The sequence below is a fragment of the Besnoitia besnoiti genome, chromosome III (genome assembly GCF_002563875.1).
Source record: "Besnoitia besnoiti strain Bb-Ger1 chromosome III, whole genome shotgun sequence".
Taxonomy (NCBI): domain Eukaryota; phylum Apicomplexa; class Conoidasida; order Eucoccidiorida; family Sarcocystidae; genus Besnoitia; species Besnoitia besnoiti.
The window spans coordinates 767,540-793,519 of record NC_042358.1 but is presented as its reverse complement, the minus strand read 5'-3'; the positions used below and the strand labels follow the sequence as shown (position 1 = coordinate 793,519).

The 25,980-nt window shown below is 59.2% G+C and overlaps 3 protein-coding genes across 3 annotated transcripts; all 3 read right to left on the bottom strand.

Moving 5' to 3' along the window:
• Positions 1–772: 772 nt before the first annotated feature.
• Positions 773–2,809, bottom strand: BESB_044290 (putative collagen; the record flags this gene model as incomplete). The annotated part of the gene is made up of 1 exon (XM_029362880.1): positions 773–2,809. The coding sequence occupies one exon, from the start codon at positions 2,807–2,809 to the stop codon at positions 773–775; it is 2,037 nt and encodes a 678-aa protein (XP_029220246.1).
• A 2,476-nt stretch (positions 2,810–5,285) lies between these two features.
• On the bottom strand, positions 5,286–10,251 carry BESB_044280 (WD domain, G-beta repeat-containing protein; the record flags this gene model as incomplete). Its single annotated transcript, XM_029362879.1, has 10 exons — positions 5,286–5,368; positions 5,815–5,901; positions 6,171–6,276; positions 6,520–6,663; positions 6,973–7,126; positions 7,551–7,855; positions 8,014–8,113; positions 8,515–8,612; positions 9,098–9,565; positions 10,141–10,251. The coding sequence occupies 10 exons, from the start codon at positions 10,249–10,251 to the stop codon at positions 5,286–5,288; spliced, it is 1,656 nt and encodes a 551-aa protein (XP_029220245.1).
• A 4,256-nt stretch (positions 10,252–14,507) lies between these two features.
• Positions 14,508–25,751, bottom strand: BESB_044270 (uncharacterized protein; the record flags this gene model as incomplete). The annotated part of the gene is made up of 15 exons (XM_029362878.1): positions 14,508–15,965; positions 16,460–16,987; positions 17,188–17,427; positions 17,811–17,973; positions 18,265–18,533; positions 18,710–18,847; positions 19,506–19,651; positions 20,051–20,222; positions 20,502–20,786; positions 21,181–21,282; positions 21,722–22,065; positions 22,581–22,822; positions 23,156–23,506; positions 23,641–24,217; positions 24,710–25,751. 15 exons carry the CDS (start codon positions 25,749–25,751, stop codon positions 14,508–14,510), a joined length of 6,057 nt encoding a protein of 2,018 aa, XP_029220244.1.
• Between the last annotated feature and the right edge of the window lie 229 nt (positions 25,752–25,980).

The following is a 25,980-nucleotide window of genomic DNA, read 5'->3' as shown; positions in this document are numbered from 1 at the left end:
GGCCTACCGTACCTGCACATTTTTTTTCATTTGATATGATATAGCTACGGCATCCGCAGATGAATGCACCCTTCGTCACTAATGCACTACCTCAAGCAGGCTGAATAGGGTGATACAGATGGAAGTTTCACCAATCCCTCGGTCTGCAGGTGAATGACCGCGTCGCGCTCCTTATAGTCAGTCAAGGCAGAGGAGTGAAGAGAGCTGGATATTGCGGTTCCGAAGTCCCAAGTGACACTAGCAAGCTTTTGTCCTTTCAAGGACTGCTGCCGGCGCCTATTCTACGGAGGAAGCTGCTGGTACAGGGCTCCTTTCACTCGCGCACCGGGGTTTTTGCCTCTGTTTTAGACCGAGAGCCGCTCTGTTCCTTTTGACCCTTATCTGCCTATGTTGCTTTGTGAAAGGCGTGCACGACTTTTCGGTTTTGCATGGCCGTTGCGAATAGCAGTCGTATTGAGTTCCTATAGTTATTTGATCAATCATCCGTCTGGCGGATTTGAAACATCCAAATGCAGCGCAGACTTCTCCCCAGGCACCGGCGAACCAACATGCATTTGCAGCAAATGCTGCCGCGCGAGTGCCACAGTTTCACACTTTCAGGGTGAGTGCCAAGTCCCAAATATCACGAAAACGGGTCATCAATCCATGACCGGACGACGCACGAAAAAAAACGAGACAGTTGGCTAGTGACCAGAGCAGCACGGTCTCTTGCCGCGTACGCGCCGACTGAACGGGCACAATACGCCGTATGATCGTGAATCGTTCATCGTTGTCACTGCGGTCCAAACACACAGTAGGCGCTATCTGCGCGGTAGACTCTGACATACTTTGGGGGACACATGCACTCCATCTTGCCTGGTGACGTCTCCTGGCACTTTCCAGGGTGGCATATATTGTCGACGCACTTATAGACTTTCGTGTCCGCGTCTTCAGGACCCTGCCCACTCGGGTCCTCTGTTTCCATTCCCGCCTCATCCTTCCCCGATTGCGAAGAATCCCCGTTAGGGTAACCTTCACCCGTCTCGCCAGAGATGCCGCCATTCTCGCCACCGATCTCGCCAGAGTTGCCGCCATTCTCGCCGCCGATCTCGCCAGAGATGCCGCCATTCTCGCCACCGATCTCGCCAGAGTTGCCGCCATTCTCGCCACCGATCTCGCCAGAGATGCCGCCATTCTCGCCACCGATCTCGCCAGAGATGCCGCCATTCTCGCCACCGATCTCGCCAGAGATGCTGCCATTCTCGCCGCCGATCTCGCCAGAGATGCCGCCATTCTCGCCACCGATCTCGCCAGACATGCCGCCATTCTCGCCACCGATCTCGCCAGAGATGCCGCCATTCTCGCCACCGATCTCGCCAGAGTTGCCGCCATTCTCGCCACCGATCTCGCCAGACATGCCGCCATTCTCGCCACCGATCTCGCCAGAGATGCCGCCATTCTCGCCAGAGTTGCCGCCATTCTCGCCACCGATCTCGCCAGAGATGCCGCCATTCTCGCCACCGATCTCGCCAGAGATGCTGCCATTCTCGCCGCCGATCTCGCCAGAGATGCCGCCATTCTCGCCACCGATCTCGCCAGATATGCCGCCATTCTCGCCACCGATCTCGCCAGAGATGCCGCCATTCTCGCCAGATATGCCGCCATTCTCGCCACCGATCTCGCCAGAGATGCCGCCATTCTCGCCACCGATCTCGCCAGAGATGCCGCCATTCTCGCCACCGGTCTCGCCAGACTCGCCGTCTTCCTCACCAAACTCTTCTTCCTCACCAGATTCTTCTTCCTTCTCCTGTTCACTAGAATGTGACTGCTCTTCTGTCTGCGGCGTCTGCTCGGGCGTCTCAACAAGCACAGGCTCGCAGATCGAGCGGTCGCCGGAGCCGACGCCTTCGCGGTATCCGTTAGGGCATTCACAGGCGTAGCTACTTGTGCCAGTAGCTCTACAGGAGCCAGGGCGACAGTCCGTCTCCCCGCCAGTCTCTTCGCAGGGTGAGACGCACGTCGGCTCTCCGACGTCGGAATGGAACTGGTTGGGAGGACACTCGCATCTGTATCCGTGGGGGTTGTTGGGATCTTCGACGCATCTGCCGGCCTTGCAGTTGCCGCCCATGACCCGGCAAACGCTGCCCGGCTTCAGTCCGCATGTCTCTTTGCCGTCGGAATCCAAAATCCGCTCGAAGTTGTCGTAGCATTCACATGAGTACCTGTCCACTGAATGGGGTACACAGGCGCCGTGAATGCCGCAGGGATTCCATCCTTCGGATAAGCAGGCGTCCGGTTCGCAATGAATGCCATCGCCCATAAATCCGGTCACGCACTCGCAGCGCGCTCCCCCTCCAGGATTTAAGTTTTCTACACATACGGCATGCTGGTGGCAACGGTGCCCTTGTTTCTCGCAGCTGCAGTCCCCTCCGTAGCTCTTGTCCTTGTGGTACACGATGGACGTGCTGCACAAGGCCCAGCTGCTTTCGCAGAAGGCTCCGCAACCGTGCGGAATGTGGCACGCCGTTTTGCTGCAGCAAAGGTCCTTCGGGCAGCTTGCGCCCTGGTAGCTGAAACCGTCAATGTCGACCGAGCGGTGAGCACACCCGGCACCTTGGCGCGAGATGACACAAAGAACCCCCGAATTGTCACTCCATCGGGAAGTGTTCGTCTGCTCAAGCAGCGTCGGGGCTACCGTCGTATGCACCTCCCGAAGCGGTTCAGTGTGCGGCTTCACCTGAAGCGCGTCGACGCGCGCGTGCTCCCGCCCTGCCGCGCACAGCGCCAGCGCGAGCCCGAAACCAATCGATTTGCTCACCTTCGAGCGCATTTTGCTGACAACGCTACTGAGCGACACGGTTGGCAACTGCCGACGTATGTCCCTGCCGGCTAAACATCACTCCAGAATGTGCGAAGCCAGACTCGCACTTGCGCCGCGGCAACGAGTTGGAGTGTTGCGTGGGTGGGCGGCGGAAGCAAGCAGGACGCTGCGCAGCGCGTCGGCTCCACGCAGTTAATAATAAAGGGACTACAGGTGTGAAACCCTGAAAGGAAAGAAAACGGACGAAGGGGAACCTGCAGAAGATGTGCCACTGTAAGCGTAGTTGCATCAAAGTGGTTTCTCGCTAGAGCTGGTGGCGAAGCAAGCGCGGACGTAAACAGCCTGTCCGCTGTCGCGCCGCCCGCGAAGAGTCCCGTGCTAACTAGCCTTCAACGCGACTAGCCACTTGCGACCGCGTCGTCGGGCGCTAGATGCCGTGGCGCGCCTTTTGGAGCCTCTGCCCGGAAAATCCCGCCCACTCGACAACTCTAGGCGACCGCGGACGGTGCCTCGCAGCCGATACGCGACAAACTCCCCAGGTAGCGCCTTTTTTCAAAGCTAGCAGCGGCTGTCTCGTCGGAAAAAAAGTGGCGACCCGATGCTACGGATGCAGCCGTTCCCCAGCATCGACCGCGTGCAATCCTCACTGCGGGTACGGTCCATCTGGTGTCTCTGCCGCGCCCTAGCCCACAAACAGGTTGGCGCCACGGCTTCGCGAGCCTTACCTTCTCTGTCCCAACGACGTGCCCCCGAGTCTCCCCCCTGGTTTCGTGGAGGCATCCGTTTCATGCTTTGCACTAGTTTTGACGTCTCTAGCCCAAAAGACCCAGCAGCTCCGGCCCCAGGCCCTGGCCAAAGGTCGAAGCCTCGTGCGCAGTTGACAGAAAGTGCCGCGGTGTCCTAGGAAGTGGCAAAGGTGGTGCAGAAATACTTCCCTAGTGTATGCTGGCGGCAAAGCGGTGGCGAGGGCTAGACAAACTCCAGTCGCTGGAGAACCGTGGCTGTTTTTCGGTGGCGCGACCCAAGGTAGGAAGCCCGGCACGGCTGTCTCTCGTTTTCTGTGGAGCACCGTCTGCAGGGAAATCGCAGGCCCTGTGAACCGTCAGGCTCTCGCTCGTGTTGTTGTGAACTCTGTTTTCTGGCAACGGAAGGACGCGGCTCATCAACGTTGCAGTAACCCCAGGTTCTACTGCATGCGTCCGAAAAGGTCTCCTGCCGTGTGCGTTTCTCCGCGTGTTTCGCCTTCCTTCGCTGATCTATCGCTTCTTCACCTGATTTCTGGCTTGCCTTCCCTGATCGTGATATGCTGGCTTCATCGCTTCCCTTTCCGCAGTTCAGCCACAAAACCACCTGCCTCCCTCCACCCCTCAAGAATTTCGGTAATGTATCGGCTGTCAGCCTCGAGTTCGGAGAGCTCCGAACCAGTAATCGGATTACGAGTTGTCTTAATAGGTGTCTTGTAGACCCCCCGACCTACACTCGCCCAGCACGTTGCAGACTTCCCAAAAAGATGGTGTACATACACTTTCGAACCCCTTTTCGTAACTCTAAAGGGGAGTGTGTGTGTTTTGCTTTGGCCCGAATTCCTCTGCGCCCGTTGCCCACATGTAGCAGCCTGGGGAATGGGGTTTCCGTGTCTCCCGCACTCGATTTTACCACGGAGCTGGCTAACGAAGGAACGCGCAGCAAGAGTCGCAGCTCCCACGCCTCGCACAGCACCGGGAATGGGAAGCTGGCGGCTCGGTAAAGCCTCGTAGCGTGGACCGTAGCCCGCGGGGTGATGTGCCGGAAGGTCTCAGGCGCTGCCCAGGCAGCATGAACTGATGCGCAGTGCTCCACTCGCTAAACAAGCATTCTCCCCTCCCGCCTCCCCGGACTAGTGCAAACCATACAGGAATTAATCATGTCCATCTCCCCTGAGTTCAGACTCGAGTCAGCAGAAGTGGCGGGTGCAGCTTGATAGGTGTGAGAAGCAGATTCCGGTACGCACAGATGGTCTCTGTCGAGACTGCCGTCCGCTCCTTCCTTGCGGTTCAGGGCTCGCTGCACAGATGGGTATTTGCGCCAGCGATGTGACAATGCGTTATAATCATTCGTACAGAATAACAAGGGACGACTCGAGACTGAAACTCTGCTTGCGCGAGGAGTTCCTTTGCGACAGTCGATGCACGCACAGACTGCCTCGGGTATATCGGGACGCACGTGTTATGTGAGTGTCTCTCTCTGCCGAAAAACACTGCTGCCCATGGACAGGACCCTGTCTTCTTGTGTGCCTAGACAGAAGTTCTGGTTAAATCTAAACGCGTGGCTGAACGGTCTCGGCACTGCGACGCCGCAGAAAATGAGAAGGCAAAACGTGTACTTGCGCCCACAGATTCGCGAGCGAGGTCGGTACTCGGAAAAAACGAAAACGAAAGTTCATCAACAGAACAAGGAGCGACCACGGTGCCCAGTTTTGCGTTTTCCCATACAAATACGCCTCGCTTTACGGCTTGAGCTGCTTGTTTGCCAATTCCTTATGTTGGGAATGGCTGCAGCTCCACAGCTTCACTGTGCAATCGAGCGAGCCTGGCACAAACACACAAAAGTCGACGGAAGGCATGAAACAAGAAATGCCGACAACAGAACAGGAATGAAGGATAGTCCACTCAAAAAGAGAAAGAGACTCAGAACGGAGCGACAGCGAGACACGCACAAAAAAGGCAATACATGCGCTTCACAAAACATATCTGCACATCTATCTATCTCAAACGGGAAGCTATCCTGTGACATGCCTGACTCGTGTTACAAATATCGAGTGAATCATATGAACGGCAGCGCGTAGCATGTTGTCATCCGCCGCGACGAACGTCCCCGTCGTCCGTTGCCTCTGCGTACACACGTTTATTTGCGTATAGATTCGCGTGCATATGCATGCATTCGAGTTCTACTGATCCATTGCGCGTAAAATGCACAAAGCGGCATCCAGACAGAATCGCAGAAAAGAACCTAGATGGTCGCTGCACGTCCCTTACCGCTCGCCAGGAGTAGACTGGAGAAGTCGAAACCGAGGCTTGTGACGAACTGCGAGTGCGCTGGCGCGATCACCCTTTCGCAGGCGCCTGCAGACAATGCCGCGCCCACGGTCTCCACATCTCGTGAGCGTCTCTCCACTGGGCATCGCGTGGCTCCCGACGCCTCCTCCCCCTCTCCCGTCCGGGCGCCCACCCTAAACCCTAAACCCGAACCTCCGTATGAACACGCGATTCTGGCGTGCATGCTGGCGTCTGCCGCCGAGCCTTGCGCACCCGGATGGCGCGCGTTTCGTGTGCGGAAAGACTCGAGAGGGTTCGCCTCCACACGTCTCAGCCTCTTGGCACTGAGTCCTCACCTGAGATGACGTTCCAGCATCGCACCGAGCGATCGTCGCCGGAGGAAACGATGTGGCTGCCCGCCGGATGGAGGATGACGCACCGAACCCAGTTGTCGTGACCGACCTGCACAGCCCACGCACAGAGGCACCGCCAGAGCGCTCGAATGTCGGCACTCGGCTCACTCGCGAGCCCTCTCGAAGGCAATATCAGTCGTCCTTCCCCCCCGCCCCCCCCTCCAAGCTGCCTCTCCGCGCAGCTTGCTTCCTTCCTCCGCCTCCTCATCCTCCTTCCTCGCGCCGCTCTATAGAGAGACGCGACGTGTGCCGTGTGTGCCGGCGGCGCGCGAGCGCGGTCTATTCCACTCACAAAAACTTTCAGCGTCACGCCCTGCACGGCGTCCCACATGCGCAGCGTCCGGTCTCGTGAGGCGGAGAAAAGCACCAAGCCGCAGAGCCTCAAAACGTGCAAAGTGCCCGACTCCTTCTCCGCAGCCTTCAGCAAGCCTTCGTCCTGCAAAACAGGCAAGCAAAACGGTCACGAGGCGCTGCGCACCTGCCAAGCGCGTCTGCGGCCGAGGCACCTGCCGCGAGACCCCAGCTCGACCCCTATGCTTCCTCCGAGCCACAGGAAGACAGGAAAGCGAGAGAACAACGAGCGCGTGAAGAAAAAGGGTCACGTGAAGCCGCTCTTGACTGTGGCGAGGCGAGAAAGGGCCTCAAGCGGCGAAGGGAGCACCTCGCGCTGCAGACGCAATCGGTAGACGACATAGGCCGCCATAGACTCTACACGGGGCGAAAACCACGCCTGCATGTCGCTTACGAGAAGGCTGTTGGGCAGGGGAGGGGGTGCTTGCTTGTGCGCATGCAGCAGACGAAGCATCTTCTCCGAGGCGAACACGGCGCTTTCCACCACATGGGAATGCCCGGTCATCTCGCGAACGACGACACCCAGGTCGTACCGCCAGAGGCACACTCTGCAAACACAGCCCAAGCGTCGCGTCGCCGCGCAGTCTCGCAGCACCCGCGCGCGCATCGCTGACCTATCCAACGCCCTCGCCTCTAAAGCGGCTTCTGAGCCTGCGCGCGTCCTGTCTGCGAACAACCCGTGAAACGCCCGCGTCCGCCTCTGGCGGCTCCACGGCGCAAGCGCGTTAGACTCAAAACGGCAACTCTGTTTACTCTGCGCATCGCGCAAAACGCTGCCGATTGCGTCTTGCCCTCCGCACGCGTGTTCCTTCAAAGGAACGTACCCAACTCCCCAGGACACGACGCAGAGCGCCGGGCGACGCCCGCTGGCCGCCTGGATCGCCTCGACAGCTCACCCGGCACTTCGCGTTTCAGCGGAAGCTGTGCGGATCGCCGGAGTTCCGCGCAGCGCCAGGGCCGCCATCGACTCACTTTTGGTCGTTTCCGCAGCTGGCAAAGAGCTTGGCCGCGCGCATGCTCTTTTCGGGAGCCGCGACGGCGCGAATCCATGCCTCGCGCGAGCCTGAGCGGGCGAACACGTCCTGCGGCGCCGGCGAGAAAGTGCGGACGCAGAGCCCCGAGGCGAGCGCCCACAGCTTGACAGTCCCGTCGCGCGAGCAGGAGAAGAGAAAGGCGGAGGAGGCGCTCGACAAGACGCCGTTGCTCGCTTGGCGCCCAAAGCCCGCTGGCCCCGCTCCGTCGCGAGGGCTCTCGTCGAGCGAGCAAAACTGGAGGCCCTGGAGACAAACAGGAGACATGCGCGCGCGAAAAAAAACAAAACGCATCGGAGGGCGAGACCGAGCGATGGCCGTGCCAGGAAACCGGCGTCGAAGCTCAGGTGAACGCGGAAAGACTGCCGATAGCGCTGGCGCAGAGGACACGCGTGGAGTCTTACGGAGACGATGTCACTGTGACCCTGAAGCGTGCGGGAGGGCTCATAGTTCTGCTGGACGTCGAAGACCTTCACAGCCATGTCCGCGGAGGCGGTCGCGCACCTGGAGAGACACACTTCGCCGAGCGAGCGCGTGCGAGAAACCCGAGGCGACGACTTGCACCCACGAGGAGAGGCAAACGAGGCAGCGACAGACACATCAGAGAAACCGCACGCCACACACTCTCGGGCGCCGCGCAGACCCAAACGCCAGCGAAGCGCGCCGCCAGGGAAAAAGAGGTGAACGAAGCGGCAAACGCCGCTAGAGAACGAAAACAAGGAGCTGAGTCGAAAGGGGAGACGGGGGCCCCTGCTGCAGACGAGGTGTGCCGGCCTGCAGAGGGAGGGGGATATCGGGAGGCAGGGAGGCAAGGGCGAAGAACACGCGGCGGAGAGGAAACGCCGACACAAGGACTTGAGAAAAATACACAAGAAAGCGGCAGACCTCGTGTGTGAGACACTCACCATCGGCCTGAGGCGTCAAACACGACGTCGTTGATCGCCACGCTGTGGGCTTTGAACTGCCTCTCGAATTTTCCTTCGCCTTGCATAATATGGTAGATCTGGAAAAAAAGGCACGCGAAGCCGCAAGACAGCAGAAGCAACATCCGACAGACTGCTCGCCAGACATCCTCACACACGTGGCCTAACATTTGCTTTCCATATCCACTTTTTGTGAGTCTTCGCCTGGCTTTCCCAGCCCTACAGCCTCAGACGCACGCATCTCGATATTTCATTTTTCTGTCGTGCTCTCTCCTTGGTTTGCGGCGACTGGGTGTCCGCGTATAAAGGAGTCCAGCTGTCCTTCTCCTCGGGCGCGAGCGCGTGCGAGAAACCCGAGGCGACGACCCGCGCCCACGAGGAGAGGCAAACGACGCAACGACAGACACGTCAAAGAAACCGGGCGCCACACTCCTGCCTGTTCTGAGGTCGCTGTGCGCCTCTTCCCTCCCTTTCCGCGGTGCCTGCCAGACAGGGTCGCCGACTCTGGTGTTCCCGACTTTTCGCGTGTTTTTCGCACTTTGCGCTGCGGAGACTAGCGCCTTACCCTGAGCACGCCGTCGTCGGAGGCCGTCACGAGCTGCGCGAGGAGCGGATGGACGGCGAGGGCGTTCACCGGACAGCGGGGGCCCGCGAGTGTGTACACGGCGGGCGCGCAAGGCAGCACCCAGTCGACTTTCTCAGGTTTTTCTCCGCTCGCTGCGCGCGCCGCCGCCGCTTCGTCGTCTTCGCGCTTGCCGTCCGCCAGGTCGCCCGCCTGCTTCGCGGCCTGCGCGGCGCCCTCCGCCGGCGCACGCCCCGCCGCCGCCGCCATTAGAAGCGCAATCTGCTCCTGCTGCTGAACAAGTTGACTCTGCAGCGAAGTTACTTTTGCCTGCAGGCGCGCCGTCGCTCCCCACCTCCGAGGCAGCAGGTCTTCGTCGAGCTGCGAGGCCGCCGCCGCGCCCGCCAGCGTGACGCGCCCCGCATTCTGCAAGCTGCTGCACCGCCGAGTCAAGGCGCCGCCTGCAAAGCCCTGCCAAGGCGAAGACAAACGACGGCAAACGCAGCGGCCAGATGCGGCGAAGCGGGCCCCGCAGACGCCCATCCCGCGAAGAACCGCCGTGGCAGAAAGAAGACACGACATCTCAGAACGAGCTGAAGCCAGCAACAAGCAGGGCACGCTCGCAGAAAGGGGGGAAGAAGAGACCAACGGCGCGTTAAGGCAGCCGACAGCGTGATAGATGTCAAATCGTCGAATGCTCGAGAGACACAAAGACAAAGAAAGCGGCGAAAAACGGCGTGGGGAAGGCCGCTGTACTGGTGGAAGGCAACTGGAAGGAAACAAGGAGAATGAAAGGACAGATGGTGCAGAGGGGTCGTTGGAAAAGAATGTTAACGGCCTCAAAAAAGGGCGTGAGCAAGACCGCCGCGCGCAGGATGCTCGCAGTTCTCCTGCATCGCGATACGCTGTTCAGGAGGGAGGAAAAAATGCCGATCTCCCTCGTGGAAGCGACTTGATGGCTGAATCCTTTCTGTCGCGTTAGTCTGTTCGAAGCTGCCACACGCATGAGGACGAGGTGAGCCTCCCTTCACGGCCCACTGACGTACCTGAAGTTTGGCCTCATCCTGGAAAACCTTTGCGGTTTCGGGGAAGCGCTTCTGCAAGTAGAGAAGCAACGCCTGATGCAGTTGCTCCTCTTGCCTCTCGCGCAGCGACATGAGTGCGACAGAGAGAAGAACCGTCGCTCGGCTTTTCGGGGCAAGGACCGCCGCACTTGCCTCAGAGGAGCGACAGAAAACGGGGAGCACAGAGGCAGAGAGCGACAGACAAAGGCGTGACCGCGTTGGAGGCGCGACGCGCAACAGTCTACAAGAGCGAAAGAAGGCGCCGAGCCGAGCAAAACGAAGCAAAAGGAGATGGCCTTCTCGCAGTCTCCTAGAGTTCTGGAAGCTGGAAAACAGAGTCAAATCGCCGCAGGCGCTTCTCTCACAAATGACACGTGGAGCGACGGGCTCCCACAGAGAAGGCACAATCAACTCTGCGAAACGCCACTATTTGAAGAGGAGCCCTGCTGCTCAAGGCGACTGGGACAGGAGAGCCACTGGAGTTGCATGTCTCCTCAAGAACAGAAGGAAATACAAAGCCGCCTGATGGGAGTCACCTGCTGCATGCGCTGCAGAGGAGATGCACGAACCCGACGCTGAGGAGGGTGACGGCGAGCTGAGGCAGGATCGCAAGCGAGGCGAGCAGGTATCAGATGTTCAAAGAAGGCTGAAGTTTTGGTCACTAGGCAGAAACACCTGAGAAGACGAGAAAGGTGTACCGATCTACACAGTAACGAACGACGCACAGGACGAAAGTCTGGGAAACAGCACAGGCGGACGCTCGACGGCGACCTATCACATGCGCCGGGACTTGGCGGGCGATTCGAACTCCGGTTGAAGACAGGCCTAAAGAAGATGAAAAAATTTGGCTTAAAGTCAAAAGCTGCGAACGACCCTCACCGGATGAGGCCTCTGCAAGAGAGGATTTTGCCGCAAGCGTCGGGCTGGAGTGCAGCAGAGCGTCCGCGCACGTGGCTAGCCAAAAAAACAACGCATACAGGGATTCGACGAAATGCGCCATAAACAGGTAATGCAGTACTCAAAGGACGCGCGTAAAACTGTGGTCAAGGGAGTCAAACTCGCCACACAATCTACATGAAGAGACGGAAAACGGGAGACACAACACGACCGCCGGCTGACTAACAGCATCACCCAGAGGAAAACCGACTACGACACAACGTCGTCGTTTACAACACGCAAGATAAAGCTGACGCTGAAGTTTCTTGCGATCGACGGACGCAAACTCGACACAAAGGCAGCTCATCACACTGTGAAAAATCCGGGGACAATTTTCATAAGCATCAGCGGCGCAGACACCGCTCTCGGGAATCTAAAACAACGCCCTCAGCGACTTAGAAAGCTGAGCTTCCTTAAGCGGCATGAGAGTACCTGTAAAAAACAATGGATACCCGCGGTTTCCCCAAAGCTCCGTCAAAAAATAGTTCCGCGGTTCCCTCTCGAGATGTCACCGCCGATTCTCGCCGAAATCGGCAACAAGCTGTCCCAGCGAAAATCGCACGCGAGTGTCACCTGCATGCATGTTGAGTCGGTAGATTCGATCGCTGGTAGCCATCGCGCGTGCAATTCACGGAAGAGAACCGCTTTTCTTCAATCTAGCCGTGCCTCTCGGGTTCGTCTCAATGCACAGAAAAAGATTCAGACGAAAGAAATCACTCACCAGGAGCATGGCGAGCCCTTCGACCCATGCCCGATTCCCGCTGAGGGTAGCGTCTCCAACAGTTAGTCACCCTGCGCAGAGGACCTCAAGCAGAGTCGCGGAAGCACAGCCACAGGACGGCAGCCAGCACTCGAACAGATATCCTGAGACTTGAAAAGCGTTTCGATTCAGCGTAGACTCTGTGCGTATTTTGAAGTCGCTAGGCGAGCACCAGCTGAGGCAGCGTAGGGCAAGCGTCTTGCTGCTGTAGTCGCACCGCATGAGGCTCGAAACGTCACCCAGGATCACTTCCCCAGTGTATGTTACTGTGCGCGCTCGCTGGAAAGAAAAACATCTGCGGAACTGTGAGACAGTAAGCTTGAGTGTTTCTCCAGCTGCTGCGCAAACGAAGGCGGTTCATATTGTGCTGCGACGGGCAAAAACAGACAACGGGCGCGGCTGTCATTGGAAGGACAGCGGACAGCTTTGCGAGAGGGATGCTCTAAGGGATGGGACCCCTTCCCATTAAACCAGCCAAGAAGTCGCGCTGTTCCTGTTCGTACGGGGGCATATTCGGATGATGAATGCCCGCTGCCGGTACATTCCGCGAGGACAGCTCAGACACTGGACTGATGGGAATTTCTCAGCGGAGAACGCACAAGTTACAGGCACAGCTGTGGAATCGAGGGGTTTGACCTTCAGACACCGGCACTTTGCATCGAGAGGTGGTCTTGGACGTAGAGAAAAAAAAAAGTGTAGTGAACTCTAGCCCCTTGAATGCGGGCTATCTCGCTCAATTCGACAGACACCACTAGGCAAACGCGCGGAGGCGAACTGCCAAACCTACACGCTAGAATCAGATGAAGACATATTGCGCGTGGTACTCTCACACGAACGCTTCATGGTAAAATGGAAATATCTCGAGTCCTGTCCGCAACCACACGGGGAATAGAGGGAACTGAGGTTTCCCAGCACGGAAGGAAGCGCGGCCGCGGATATAGGCGAAGATTGCATGCAGCACAACTGTTCATTCCTGTGAACCGAGTTAGCCACTTGTGATTCGTTAGTTTCAGCCATGTTGTGGACGAACGAATTCTATGCAGCTGCAAAGCTGCGAACCATACGCGACATCGAACTGTCATGGAGCATTCACATCCGTTGCAGTTGTACCAGCCTCAAAAAAGCACAATGCGCCATCTATCAGGCATAGTTGACGCCACTGGCGCTTGACTGTGAAATCCTCGAACTCAGTCTTTTCCACCCTTGGGAAAATCATACAATCCTCCAACCTAGGTGACCGCAGGGATGGGGGTCTGTGGTGCGGTGTCACAGCACCTGCGAGGAGATTGCACCCCTAACGAAACAGTCGCCTCTCCGTACGATCCAGCGCCATCGGTGGGGTGTGTACCGGGCGACACGACTCCGCCCGACTTTCGAAAGCAATGTGGCAAAGCTGGAATGCCGGTCGCTTCCCGAGAGTCCGCAGCGTCTCAGGTCTGCAAAGCTACTAGGAAGGGACGCATGCTGGTTGTTGGGTCCTTCAGGGAATGATAAAATGAGCCGGTACCCAAAAAGAGGTAGCACCTCGGTACGCTGCTTCATGCTTTGCACGTGGGAAAAAAAGACAGGAGAAAACGCAATGGTCTGCCCAAAACCCTCATGCGCTTCAAAGCGTCGCCGACGCCACCAGATCTCGTTGTCTTCTCAGTAGCCTTGGATTCCCTTCCTGTGGCAATGCTCCTTCGCAAACACAAACAAGCTACGCGCCGCCTAAACTCTACTCGCAGATGCTGAATGATACCGCATTACAGAATCCCACGTTTAACCTTGTGGTTGCAGCTGATATGATGGAGTTCCGGTGACAGGCAAAACGCGTGCCGGAAAGCTGCAGAGCGATGTCGCATGCCGGTGCCCTCTATGATCGGGAGGATCCTGTGCCGTGGCGTCGAGCTCTACAGCTTGCGTCCGTAAAGCCTTGCTAGGCCCGTTTCGACGCAGAAGGAAAAGAGAGTGACTTCGGCACCACCCGCGATCTTACATAGGTCTGCCACAGCTTTCGTGGTTCCCATCGGCACTCTGCACTCAGCTGTTGGACGTGTATGTGTATATGCATGCATATCTAGGCGTTCACATGTTTGTAGTGTATGCGTTCGGAAGGGATGTGGCTCGGCTCGTCAAAAGGCGAGAAATACGTCATCTGCGAACCACAACCTAGCTCTCCTACATGAAGTTCGAGCTTAGAATACCCGAATGCTTAGACGACAACGTGCGCTACGGGCGGAGTCTTTTTTCCCGCCTCTTTGGTTGTTGAGACTCCGCTAAGCTCAGCTGCAGCGTCATTCTGAACGCGGACGGGCCCTGGCGGAGAAGAGCTCACCGTCCATAAACCTCAAGACAGCGCTGTATCCACGAAGAGTCAGGTGCCGTAGAACAGTCGTTCTCAAACCAAATTGCCGTGGAGAGTCGTGGCGCAATCGCCGCTCGATGGACCGCTTCGCTGGATATTCGATTTGTGTGGACTCTGTCTGTCTCTCAAAGGAAGCATGCCATGCCGCGAGGCGGCCGGCTGGAACAGATGACAAGATGCTGCACGAAATGCTCGCGAGACTCTCTGCATTTGTTGATGCTTTGACAAGTGAAAACTACATCTCTGCAACTTGAAATTCGCACCTACATACCCTCGCTGCCCTGAAGCCTAAACCAGCGACTAAGACTATTCTTTTTTCGCTCTCTTCTCTTCAGAGCCCTGTGTTTGTTCCTTGATTTCCTCTCGCTCCTTCATGTTCTCTCTTTTCCTTTTGTCTTTCTTCACCGCGCCCCGTGCCTCGCCGTCATCCTCCTTGCGCTGCGTCTCTTCGTCGTCTTCGTTATCGGGCGGAAGTCTCGCATCCGCGGGAGCGGTTTCCTTCTCTTCTTCGCGCCCGCGGCTCTCGCCTGCCTTCTCCCTCGCCGTCGCGGCCTTCCCCGCGGTCGGCACGGCTGTGCTTCTTGCATCTGCCGCCGCTTCTGCAGCCGCGTCGGAGCCCCGTACCGCCGGCGCCTGCGCATCTTTGTCTGACTGGCTCGCTGCGTCTGCCCCGCCTGTCGCATGCAACAGATAGGGCTCCAGAGACAGGAGCGTGCGCGCCTGCAGCACCTCCCCGAGCCACGAGAGGCGCGCGACGGGGATGCCGAGGAAGCCAGGGACGGCTACGAACTTCTCTTTCACGTAGAGCGAAATCACGGACGTGTGCGGACAGAACAACGCGCCCGCTGCTTCCTCCTTCTCCCGCGAAGCGGAAACGCGCCCCTTCTTTCGCGACAGCGGCGAGCATGCGCAGCAGGTGTGCGCCGCATGTGCGTCGCCGCCTGGCGCGGAGTCTCCGCCGGAGGCCCCGCGCGCGGCGGCCGCGAGGGGAGAGGACGCCTGCGAGCGACGGCGCGAAAGCGGTGACGACGTGAGAGGCGACAGCAGCGGCGAGGAAGACAGGCCCGCTGCGCCGCCGGCGGCGCGTCTCGAGACCGAACGCAACGCAGCTGTCCCAGGCGTCTTGGTTGGCGTGTGCGCCAAAACGTAAATCGGCGAAGACTGGCGCGAGTCGCGCGCGCGCTTCTCCTGCCGCGAAGCAGAGGACACGCTGAGTGGCGTGGAAGAAGAAAGGCGCAGTGGCAAGGACGACGCGCGCGATCTGAGAGGACTGGATACCTCAGGTCCTGGTGAACCGGCGTGTCTCGAACCCACAGAGGGAGCATCGTGCCTTGCCGCCTCCCTAGTCTTCTCTTTTTGGGGCGTGCTAACTAGGCCGGCGTGACGAGACGATGCGTCCTCCGGCGCGAGAATCCCGCGGCAGGCTTTGCGCCTGGGGCCCTCGTCGTCGCTCAGCGGCTTCTCAGCTTCGCGTCGCCGCGTTTGGTAGGCCTCTTCTGCTTGGGGATCAAGCAGCACCGCGGCGAAGACGACGAGCCGCGCGAGAAAAGCCGGCACTCGGGAGAGCGGCAGTTGATGCGTTTTCTGCAAAAACGTCAGCAGCGCCTTCCGCACCACGACCGGGTTCTCCAGCGGACTCTCAGGCAGCGACACGAGCGAGAGGCCGCGCGTCCTTCTGAGGAACTCCACGTCCTCTTCCGCGAGCGGCGTCGACGGCGCGACGAAGACCAGCCAACCCCACAACGGCAGGTTGGCATACGGAGCCTGCATGCACACGCAAAGCATGCATGCAAACGCAAAGCAAACTTGGCTCTACCTTGCGCCCTTCATCCGAGCGTTTTCCATCGCCCAGCTCCTGCCGAGCGGGGGCGGGTCTCGTCGTCTGCAGCGCCTGTCTAGGCCCGCGCCCTGTGCGAAGGCGCCGCCTTCCGCCCCATCTCTTTACACTCCACGATAATGCGTTTGGCGACGGACTTTTCATCTTAACTGGGATACATTTCCGCCATGCTATTGCTGGGGCTGGGCAGCACGACAGAGGCGCCGCGAGAGCTGCCTCCGCACCCGCGCCAGACATGACGCGTCCTGTCCTGCAGCAATCCTTGCGGCGGCCTTTCCCGCCGCGCCTCTCGTCTTTCTCTAAAACCGACTCGAGACTGCTCGCTAATTATCGCGGCGAAGCACAGGCCCCGCACACAGCGCCAAATGCGCGCAGGTTGGGTGCGCCCTCAACGTGTGAATTGCAGCGCGCCCACACTCACTTCGTCTCTGAGTTGGAGGTCGGGGAACAGATTCAGCGTCCTGAGGGCGCCGCTGTACCCAGACACCCCGAACTTCGCTTCGACTGGAATCCCGCTGAGCGCAGACGCTTCTCGTTCTTTGCCGCAGCTGGCTGCTTTTGCGTCTCCCTTGGGCGTCGTCGCCCGTTTCGCAGCGTCGCCAGAGAGCAACGCGAGCTCTCTGTCCCTTCCTGCAGTCGCAGGCCTTGCAGCCTTTGTCGCAGTGGCCGCCTTGCCTTCGCTCGTCGGCCTCGCCTCGCACGTCTCCTCTGGCGCCTTCGCCGACCCCCCGCGCCTTGCCGCAGAGCCTGAGGCCCTGCCGCCCGAGCGACCACCCCTCCTCCCTGGCTGAGAGCCCGTGACGCAGTTCTCTTTGTCTGTCTCCTCTTCGCCGCGTCGGGCTTCGCCTGCCGCCGCGCCGCTCGCCTGTGCGGCCTCCAAGGAACCTGCTCCCGCCGCGAAAGGCCACTGCAGCCGGTAGAACTCCGCGGCAGGCGGCCGCAACGTTCCCTGCGCAAGGAAAGGAAACAGACAACGCGCACGATGACATGACAGTGTGCCGAAAAAGAACGCGCCTCCTGAGGAAACCCCAGCTCAACCGAGGCAACGACGCAGACGTACGCGGAAGTGAACGAGATTCGGCGTCCTCCCTACGCGAGGGGGGGGGGGGGGGGGGAGGGGGGGGGGAGTGGGGGGGAAGGCCTGCTTACTGTATGGTGGCATTCGTAGATCCAGCCGGGCGACACGAGCTGCAGCTCAACGTCAACCCCGCGGGAGGTCTCGAAGTCGCGCTTGAGGCTGTGAAGCGCCTCCGCAACTTCCTTCGCGATCCCCGTCTGCCCGCGAGGGGCGGCCGCAGAGGGCGACGATGCGGTGACGAGGCGCAGCACACTCTGCGAAGCGGCGACCACGAAGATGGAGACGCGCTGCAGCGGCAGCTGATCGCCCAACTGAGAGGAAACACGAGGCATCAGACGCCAGCAGAAAACAGACTCAAGCCGGCGGACCCCAAAACAGAGAGACGCACGCACGCACTCGCTTAGATCGCTTCATACTTCCTGGTAACAAACTCGCAGGCAAGCGACCGCATCGTCTCCGCCGGCACATCGAACTCCACAGAGACGCGGGCGCACCTCTCGCAGACAGACAAGCGCGAAGCTTTCGGGACTTCGCAGAAGAAAATACGCCAAACACTCTTCAGCACAGGACGCCGCGCAAATGTGTCACAGACGGCACGGCAGCGCGGCACGAAAAGGCCGCAGCGCTCTTCATACCGCCGCGACTCAACCAAGAGGCAGGGCACGCGTTGTGAGAGGCTTCGGGCTCGGCTTACCGCCTGAGCATCGCTCTCGTGGGTTGACGCGGAGAGCGGGTAGAGGCGCTGAAGAACTGAGATGAGGGTGTCTGGCGAGAAGAAGATGTTTTCACTCCTCATCATTGCGCAGCCGCGCGAGGCCAGTGCCGACCGCAGCGCGAGCTGGAGGCCGTCGTCCCGCCTGAGACCAGACGACAGACTCGAAACAACCCGATGTGTGGCGAAGATACGTCAGACAAAGAAAACGCCACAGCGACCGGCTGCCACGAGACTCGGCGCGCGCCACTCGAGGTCCCGTTGCCCTCGACGAATGCGAAGTCTTCCTCTTTTCCCCCCTGAAACTTCCTCCTCCCTGCGCCCTGGAGGGGGCGAGAGCCGAGGCAAAGAGGCGAGAGAGATGGAGAGAGGCCACGCCAGTGCGGGGCTCCTCACAGAAGGAGAGTCGAGAGTCGAAAACGCGGAGGGCGCTTACGTTTTCGCGTTCGCGTCGCTGAGGAGGAGAACAAAGTTTGCGTTCTTGCCCTTTGCGGCTCCCTCGCGACCGCGGCCTGCGCGCCCCTCGATGCCGCTGCGAGTGAGAATCTTCAGCTCCTGAACCCACGCCGGCCGAAACACTGGAAAGAGATCTGAGTGCGGCGGCAGCCCGCGCGAGGTCGCGACGTGGAGGAAGTGCTCAGAGATGAAGTGCTCAGGAGGGAGAACGTCCAGCAAAGCCGAGAGAAGCGACGAGGCCGCGGAGGTCTGCGCAGAGAGAGCACAAGAGAGACGCGAAAACGACACCTAGGTGGTGCGCGAGAACGCAGAGATGCGGCCTCGACTGCCGGCAGCGTCGTTGCGGCTGCGCGCAGACACGCCCTGCTGACTGAGACAAAGCCCTAGAGAGGCTCGGAGGTCGGCGCGGAGCCGCAGACACCCACCTGATCTGCTGCAGGGCTGTGAAAGCGGTAAGGGTAAAGGTGGCTCAGCACGCGCACGCCGCGGCGAAGCGCCTGGGGCACTTTCGGGTCGCGGAGCATCCGCAGCAGCTGACGCCCGTCCAACAGACGACACAGAGCCTGCACAAGAGACGCAGAAAAAAAACACGCGCACCTGAATCATAAACAAACTCAAAGATGCACGTCGAGCAAGCAAACACCAGAAAGGAGCTCTTCATAGACATAGAGATCACCCTCGTACGAGGGGGAGAAGGCATGCAACGCACATATATACATACATATATATATATACCCTAACCCTAAACCCAGTTTGTATATACATATATATATGTATTTACATACATATATGTATATACACATATACATGAATAGAGATATGTATGAGAATATATATTTTTGGGTGCACGAATAGCCGATGAATCATGGGGGGTTCGAAGACACAGCGGCGCAGGGAAAGAGGTAGTAATCTCTGACTGCGCGCGATGTCGAGGCTGGATCTGCGCTGTTGAACGGCGGCTCTCCTCTCTGCATGTCCGCGCACAAGCCTCTTCTTTTCCGTGTGATTCGATGGTTGCACGGCTCAAAGCATACATCAGTCTGAAAATGCGAGTGCGCGACGGCGTGAGCGTTTTGCTCCAAGATGCCCGTGTGGGACGCCTCGTGAAGGTACTGCGAAAACAGACGCCTCCACCGCGACTGAACCCATTTTTTCAACATTGCTCTCCGGCGCATCAGCACACGCGTTTGCTGATTGCCTGACGCCTTTTCCTCTGCTTACCGAGAGGCTTTCGCCCTCTGCGGGCGCCAGCTGGTGACTCAGGCAGCATAGGCCGGTGAGCTCTTCGCGGACGAGGTTTGCGAGGTCACGCTCACGATGCTCCTCATCTGCCGTTGCGGGAACGGGCGCGGGAAGAGCGAGTACCGCTGACGAAAAAACGCAGCTACAAGAGACACGCTTGCAATATCAGGCGAAAGGCAGCGAGTGCGCACGACACAGAGTGCATTCCCTCTCTGCACATGCAGAAATATTCATATAGATATATATGTATACATGAGCGCATCTGATAAATATATACATATATATAATCATTTTTAGATAGATATATATCTATACATATACGCAGGCGCGGACTTGGGCCAAACAAACGGACTACCGATTCATACATGCAAACGTGAGTATGCATGTTTATGTTGATCTAGGGGGTGTTGGTTGGAGGACCTAAGCGACGCCCCCCCTGCTTTCCTCCCGGCCCTTTACTTTCAAATGTCTTGCACTTCATTGCAGCGCAGAGATTCCTTTCGCGGTTCAGTTGGTCTTCTTACGGGTTTTAGTCGCGTTGGGTTTCTGCGCGGTGAGCGCGTCGGCGCCGGCCTGCGCGCCTGCCTCCTCGGTGAACGCCCAGGAGACTGGAGGAAACAGCGTGCGAAGCCGCTCAAAAACCGCGGGATGTTTCGCCTTCAGGGCGCCACCCAGCAACCGAAACTGCCGCCAGGCCTGAGACGTGAAGCAGAGCCGATTCGCGCAGAATAGAGTCAGAGACACGCGTGCGCGGAAGGCTTGACGAGGAACTGCAGAGAGCGAAGCTTAGCGCTTTGGCCTTCTCAGGTCGCGCCTCCGCCGCGCGGGAGAAACCCCTCGAGTCCACGATGTGCGCGACGCGACGCGATGCACGGCGTGTTTCCGTATATACCTATCTAAATACATGATTGATGGGTAGATATTTCCTAGCCCTAAACCCTGAACCGCGTTGCTGGCGAGGGCTGCGGCACTTACGGACTGATGTGGGATGCAGAGCATCAGCTCTTCGTCCGCGAATGGCGCGCCCGCGTGGGGCTGCGGCTTATAGACGAAGAAGAGCGACAGATCTGGGAGCACCGCGAGCGGCTTCGCCGCTTTCCGCCCTCTTTTGGCGTCCTCTGCGGCGAGCGCATCGCCGCTCGCCCACGGGCATCTGCGATCGGGCGCCAGCGACACACCGCCGAGAAGCGAAAAAGCGCGGAGGAGGCGAGCGAGACTCAGCGGCAGGAGAGAACCGCGGATCTTCACACGCTTCGTCGCCTGCGGAGAAAAAAACGCCAGAAATTATTTTAACAACTCCACTCAAGCACGCGTCTCATTGCGCGCACGCATGAGGAATACAAACAAAACAGGAACAGCGAGAGAAAGACTCTTCGGCGCGCACTCCCAAACACACAGCGACACGAAGAACCGTATACATATATATATATATATATATGCGACTCTGTCTAGCTACCTATGACTAAGAGTATCTATCTATCAAGGGCCTACGTCTGAGTCTTTCAATCTATCAATCGATTTCTATCTATCTACATGTTTAGCTATCTACCAAGCATAGGATATAGATTTATATGCCACGTGAAGGCGCACATCCTTGTGCGCAGGCGCGGCGCTGCGGCTCTTTTTTTCCTTGTCGCCGGGAAGCCGTTCTTACTTTTCGCGTGGTGAGGTCCTCGACGGCGCGTTCATCGATCTCTGCGCGCGCCACGCGGACGCGGCTGTTTCTGACGGGGAAGGAGGAGACGAGAAAAAACACCTGAGGCGACAAAGCGGCCACAAAGACGAGCCCCATACACACAAAAAACGAGCGGAGAAAATGCCGCGTGAAGCACGCGAACAGAGACCTCGAACGCAGCTTCTCGCGAAGGGACTGTGCGCGACATAGGCATGTAATCATATATACACAGATATACATATATGGCTGTATACAAATATAGGAATATAGGCGTATATACAAATATATGTATAGATGAGCAATACCTGAGTGCGCGTCGCAGAGTCGCATCAAAATATATCGAGAAAGAGGTCAAGGCATCGCTAGAGGAAGGAATCTCTGTGACGTTTGCAAACGCTTGCGCATATACGCGTAGGGCGAGCGCGCGTAGTCATTGTGTGTGCTATTGCCTTGCCAGATGGGCGCGGTCGCCGAATGTCGCGACCGTGGAGAAGCGCCTCTTGAGTTTTGGAAACTTTACCTTGAGCGGCCGCGTGACTAGCGGCATCTCCTGCGCTGGCGACGCGGGCGTCTGCTTCCTTCCTGTGTCGCCTTCTTCGCCTTTTCCGCGCGGCATCTTTACGCCTGCGTCTTTCTCCTCACCGTCTGCCTCCGACCCTTCTCCCGCCCGCCTGCGCTTCCTGTTGCACGCCTTCTCGCCTTCTCGCTCGCGTCTCGAGAGCGACGACAGCGAAGTCTTCGCCGCTTCGCGAAAGGATGAAAACGTCGACGCCGCGTTGATGCTCGCCGACCCCGCCGAAGAAAAGGACTGCGACGCATGCCGCCGAAGAACGCGAAGCAGCGGACGAACTTCTGTCGACGCACCTGACACAGATCCAATCCCACGCAAGACCCGAATCATCCGGACCCTGCGCGATGCATCTGCATATACACCTAGATATACATATAGGTAGGTAGATAGATACTCTATATGTCTAGCTGACAGACTTGCGCTGCGCTCCAGCTCAGAACTCTCTGCGCACGCTTGCCCGCTTGCGGCTGCGTGTGTGTCCTTTCGTCACAACGCCGCCGCGTATGTATATATACATATGTACATGTGTACAGATATATCTTTACACACATATAAATATATATAGAGAGACAGGCGCGCATCCAGAGGAATACGGTGCTCACGCAGGCACACACGTATATATACGCAAAGAGGGAGGAGGACAGAGCACCGCCTGCGCGCGACGCGACTCGAGCCTGACCTCGCACGTCCGGTCTTCTGGCGCATCATAGCAATGAGTAGCACACGCAAAGAGAGGGAAACCGAGAAAACGCCGATGGTGCACAGCTCGCCGCCGGCGAAGCGCCTCGCCACGCGCGCGTATGTCTACCTTCGAAGAAGAGCGTTTTCAAAGCAAATGTCGGCGACAACTGAAGCGCGTCGTTGATCGCCCCGCGTGTGCCCTTCTGCTGCGCCGACCAAGCCGCCGCCGTCAGCGGCGCCGCCGCGAGCGACGGCGGCCGCGAGGAGACACCCGAGCCGGCAGGCAGCGACGAGGAGGCGGCCGCCGGCGACGTGCGCGGCCCGTAAAGAGAGGAAAACTTGAGAGAGGGCTCGCGGAGGAGCAGATTCCTGGAAATCGCCGCACACACACACACATGCAAAAGGACAGACTGAAGCCCGAGCTGGTGGAACGCGAACCGCTCCTACTTGCGTCTCTCGGCGCCTTGTCTCCTTTGATTAGCTCGCCTCTGCGCACATTTCTGCATGCCACGCTGCGTCTGTAGTCCAGCCCAGCCCTGTTGCGCATGCGGCGGTGAGGCCTGTCTCGCGAGTCCGCCGCTGTGCCCGGCTACCCCGCCCTCTCCACTCCCGCGTCCCTCTGGCGATTCTCTCTCAGCAGTGTTGACTTCGCCCTTTCAGTTCCCTGGCCAAGAACGCCTGTCGACGCGTCGATCGACGCACCTGAATTCGTGGCTAACGTAGGTCAAGACGACGCGGTTGTTTGAGAAGATGCCAGCGTAGTGATTGGTGACGACGAGCGCCTGGCGATCCTCGTGCTGCATGTCGTGGAGTTGAATGACGGCGTCTACCCAGCCCTCGAGAGTGTCAGCCTCTGCGTCGTACACGCCGTCGTCTTCGCGTCTCTGCGGCGGGATGGCGCCCGCGCGCCGCTCCGCCTCCTCGCCCTCAGCCGGCCGCTTCGCCCCTCCCCCCCGGGGGCCGCGGCGGAGGCCTTCCGGTCCTCCGCGTCGCGCCGGTCGCCCTGTCTCTCGGCGCCGAGGCGGACGCGGATCTGCGAGTTCTTCTCCGCGGCTGCGCGAGTGCCGACGAAGGCGTGCAGCGACGAGTGCGACAACTTGCCGCGCAACGCAGAGAGCGACGCGCGCACCGCGCCGACCGGCGAGGGCGGCGGCCGCGCGCGGAGGACAAAGACAGTCAGCGCGCACTTGATGTTCTTAACTACGTCTTCCATCAAGTCGAACGGCAGCGCCGGGTCGGGAGACAAGAAGGAAACCGAGGACGAGCGGCGCTTCTTCACCACCCCTCCCGGCGGAGCCCCGCACAGGCGCTCGGGCTTGGTGCACACCAGAACTGCCGCGTCGCGCGCATGCGCCGGCAGCGCCGGCAGCGCCGCCGGCGGAAACGGCGAAGGAAACGGGCTGGTCGCGAGAGGCGCAGAGGCGAGCGACGGAGGAAGCAGCGGAAACGTAGACACCGCGGGAGGCGAGTAGGGCACCACGGCCAGTGCGTTCTCCTCCACACAAGGCGTGGTCCCAGCCGCAGCCGGAAACGCCTTGAGTGGAGACGACGAGCTACACGAAGAGGAGGCCGAGGGCGCGTGCTGACACGCGACTGCGTAGCGCTGGAAAAAACTGGAATTCTTCACCACGGAGAGCCCGAAAGGCCGCAAGAGTGAACCCGCCTCCTCCAGGGCGCGGCTTAACCGGCAAAGAGGACAGAGACAGCTTTGCGCGGAGTGTTCATCGTCCGGCGACGACGAGGCTGGCGACTGCGGAACGACCGCTGAGGGGACGAGACACAGAAAACGTGACACCTCGACGGTCAGGGAGGTCTACAACCGGCTGTATCTCTGCCGAAATCCACATGACGTATATATATACATATTTTATAATATATATATATATATATATATAAAGGCATATATATACATATATGTATGTATATGTATCTCTGTGCAGGTCTCTCTGTCTATGCTTATTGAACTAGTGTTTGACATCCAGGCATCAGCAAGCGGCCGCTCGGGCGTCGGGGGACGGCGCTGGGCACACGGAGTGAGCCCCCGAGGCGGAGCGCCTCGCTCCTACTGAATTTCGCGGCACCCGTGCAGTCAATCGGGGAGAGTTTCTTGTCTCCTCTGCGAGGACTTGTAGAGTCTGTTCGCGGTCGTCGCACGCAGCGGGGCCATTACACAAACGCATGCGTGTGGGCGACAGTTTTTGCATATTACGTTGGAAACCTTCCTCGCGTGTTTGTCCGGTCTGCGGGCAGTCTTACCTCGCGTGGACTCCGCGGCGTCTTCCGCTGCCGCTGCGCGTTTCCGCCTGCCTAGCGTGCCGCGAGTGTCCTTCTCTGCGGCCTCGGGGACCTCGCAATTCGCGCGCTGTCTCGCGCGCACACCGCCCCGTTTTCTGTTCAGCCCCTGGGGGTCTTCGCCGCGAGCGGCCGCGTCCTCAGCCCTCTCGCCATCGCTCGGCGCGACGCCGCGCGTTTTCTGCTTCCGCGTCAGCGTCAGCTCGTAGCCGTGTGGATAGCGGAGGGCAAGCCGCACCTCCGCAGGCAACTCCGCTTGCGAGTTGAACTCGACGTAGACGCGGCTGCAGAGGAAAGGAAGCAGGCGGAGGTCATCTGCCGTCTGTGCAGGCGGGGCGGCAGGCGAGGTGGCGGAGGCCAGCACAGCGAGCGGCGCGGAGAGGCGCGCAGAAGGGAGGGGAGAGGCCGCGCCGGCGCTGGAGGAGCACGACGAGAGCGGAGAGGAGGAAGACAGCGAGGCGCCCGACTGTCCCGAGGGAGAAAACGGCCGGTGCGAACAGGAGAGCGGCGGCGGAAAGGACAGCGGCGTGCAGGAGAGACAGAGCGACGGGACTGCAGCAGACGAGAAGAACGGCGCGGAAGGTGCCGCGGGCGAGGGCGACGCCGAGCGCGGTGGCGAAGAAGACAGCGACGAGAACGGTGGCGGAGAGTCCGCGTGCAGCGGCGACAGCGAGACCGGCGGGGAGGACACGCAGAGCGGTGGTGAGGAGGAAAACGGCGAAGGCAGCGAAGAACAAGAGAGATTCGGAGACAGAAAAGAGGGGGAGGAAGAGGTTGGAGACACGAGACACAAGGGCGCAGGAGGAAGTGAGGACGAAGAATCCAGCAAGGAAGACGACAGGAGAGGCGGGACGTGCGCAGAAGCGAGGCCCTCGCTGCCAGGACTCAAGGACAGATCATACGCCAGCGCAGAGGCGCCAAAGTCCGAAGGAGGGAAGCCGGAAGCAGAGAGCGAGGAGACTGAACAAGCATCATCCTCTTGCGACCCGGCAAACGACGGTGCCATCGTGCTGCTCTGTCTCACTGAAGAGATTGTCAGACCCGTCTGTCAATCTCTTCAGAGTATACTGCACCACGGAGATCACGCTCAGCTCGCTCGTGGCCTTTTCACTCCCCTCGCCTCGCGAAACAGCCGCTGTCTGACCTGCCCTCCCTGTCACGCGGTTCTGTCTTCTGAGCGAGTCATTTCTCGACTAAAGCGCCGCAAGTCGTCGCTCGCTGCGCTGCGAGAAAGG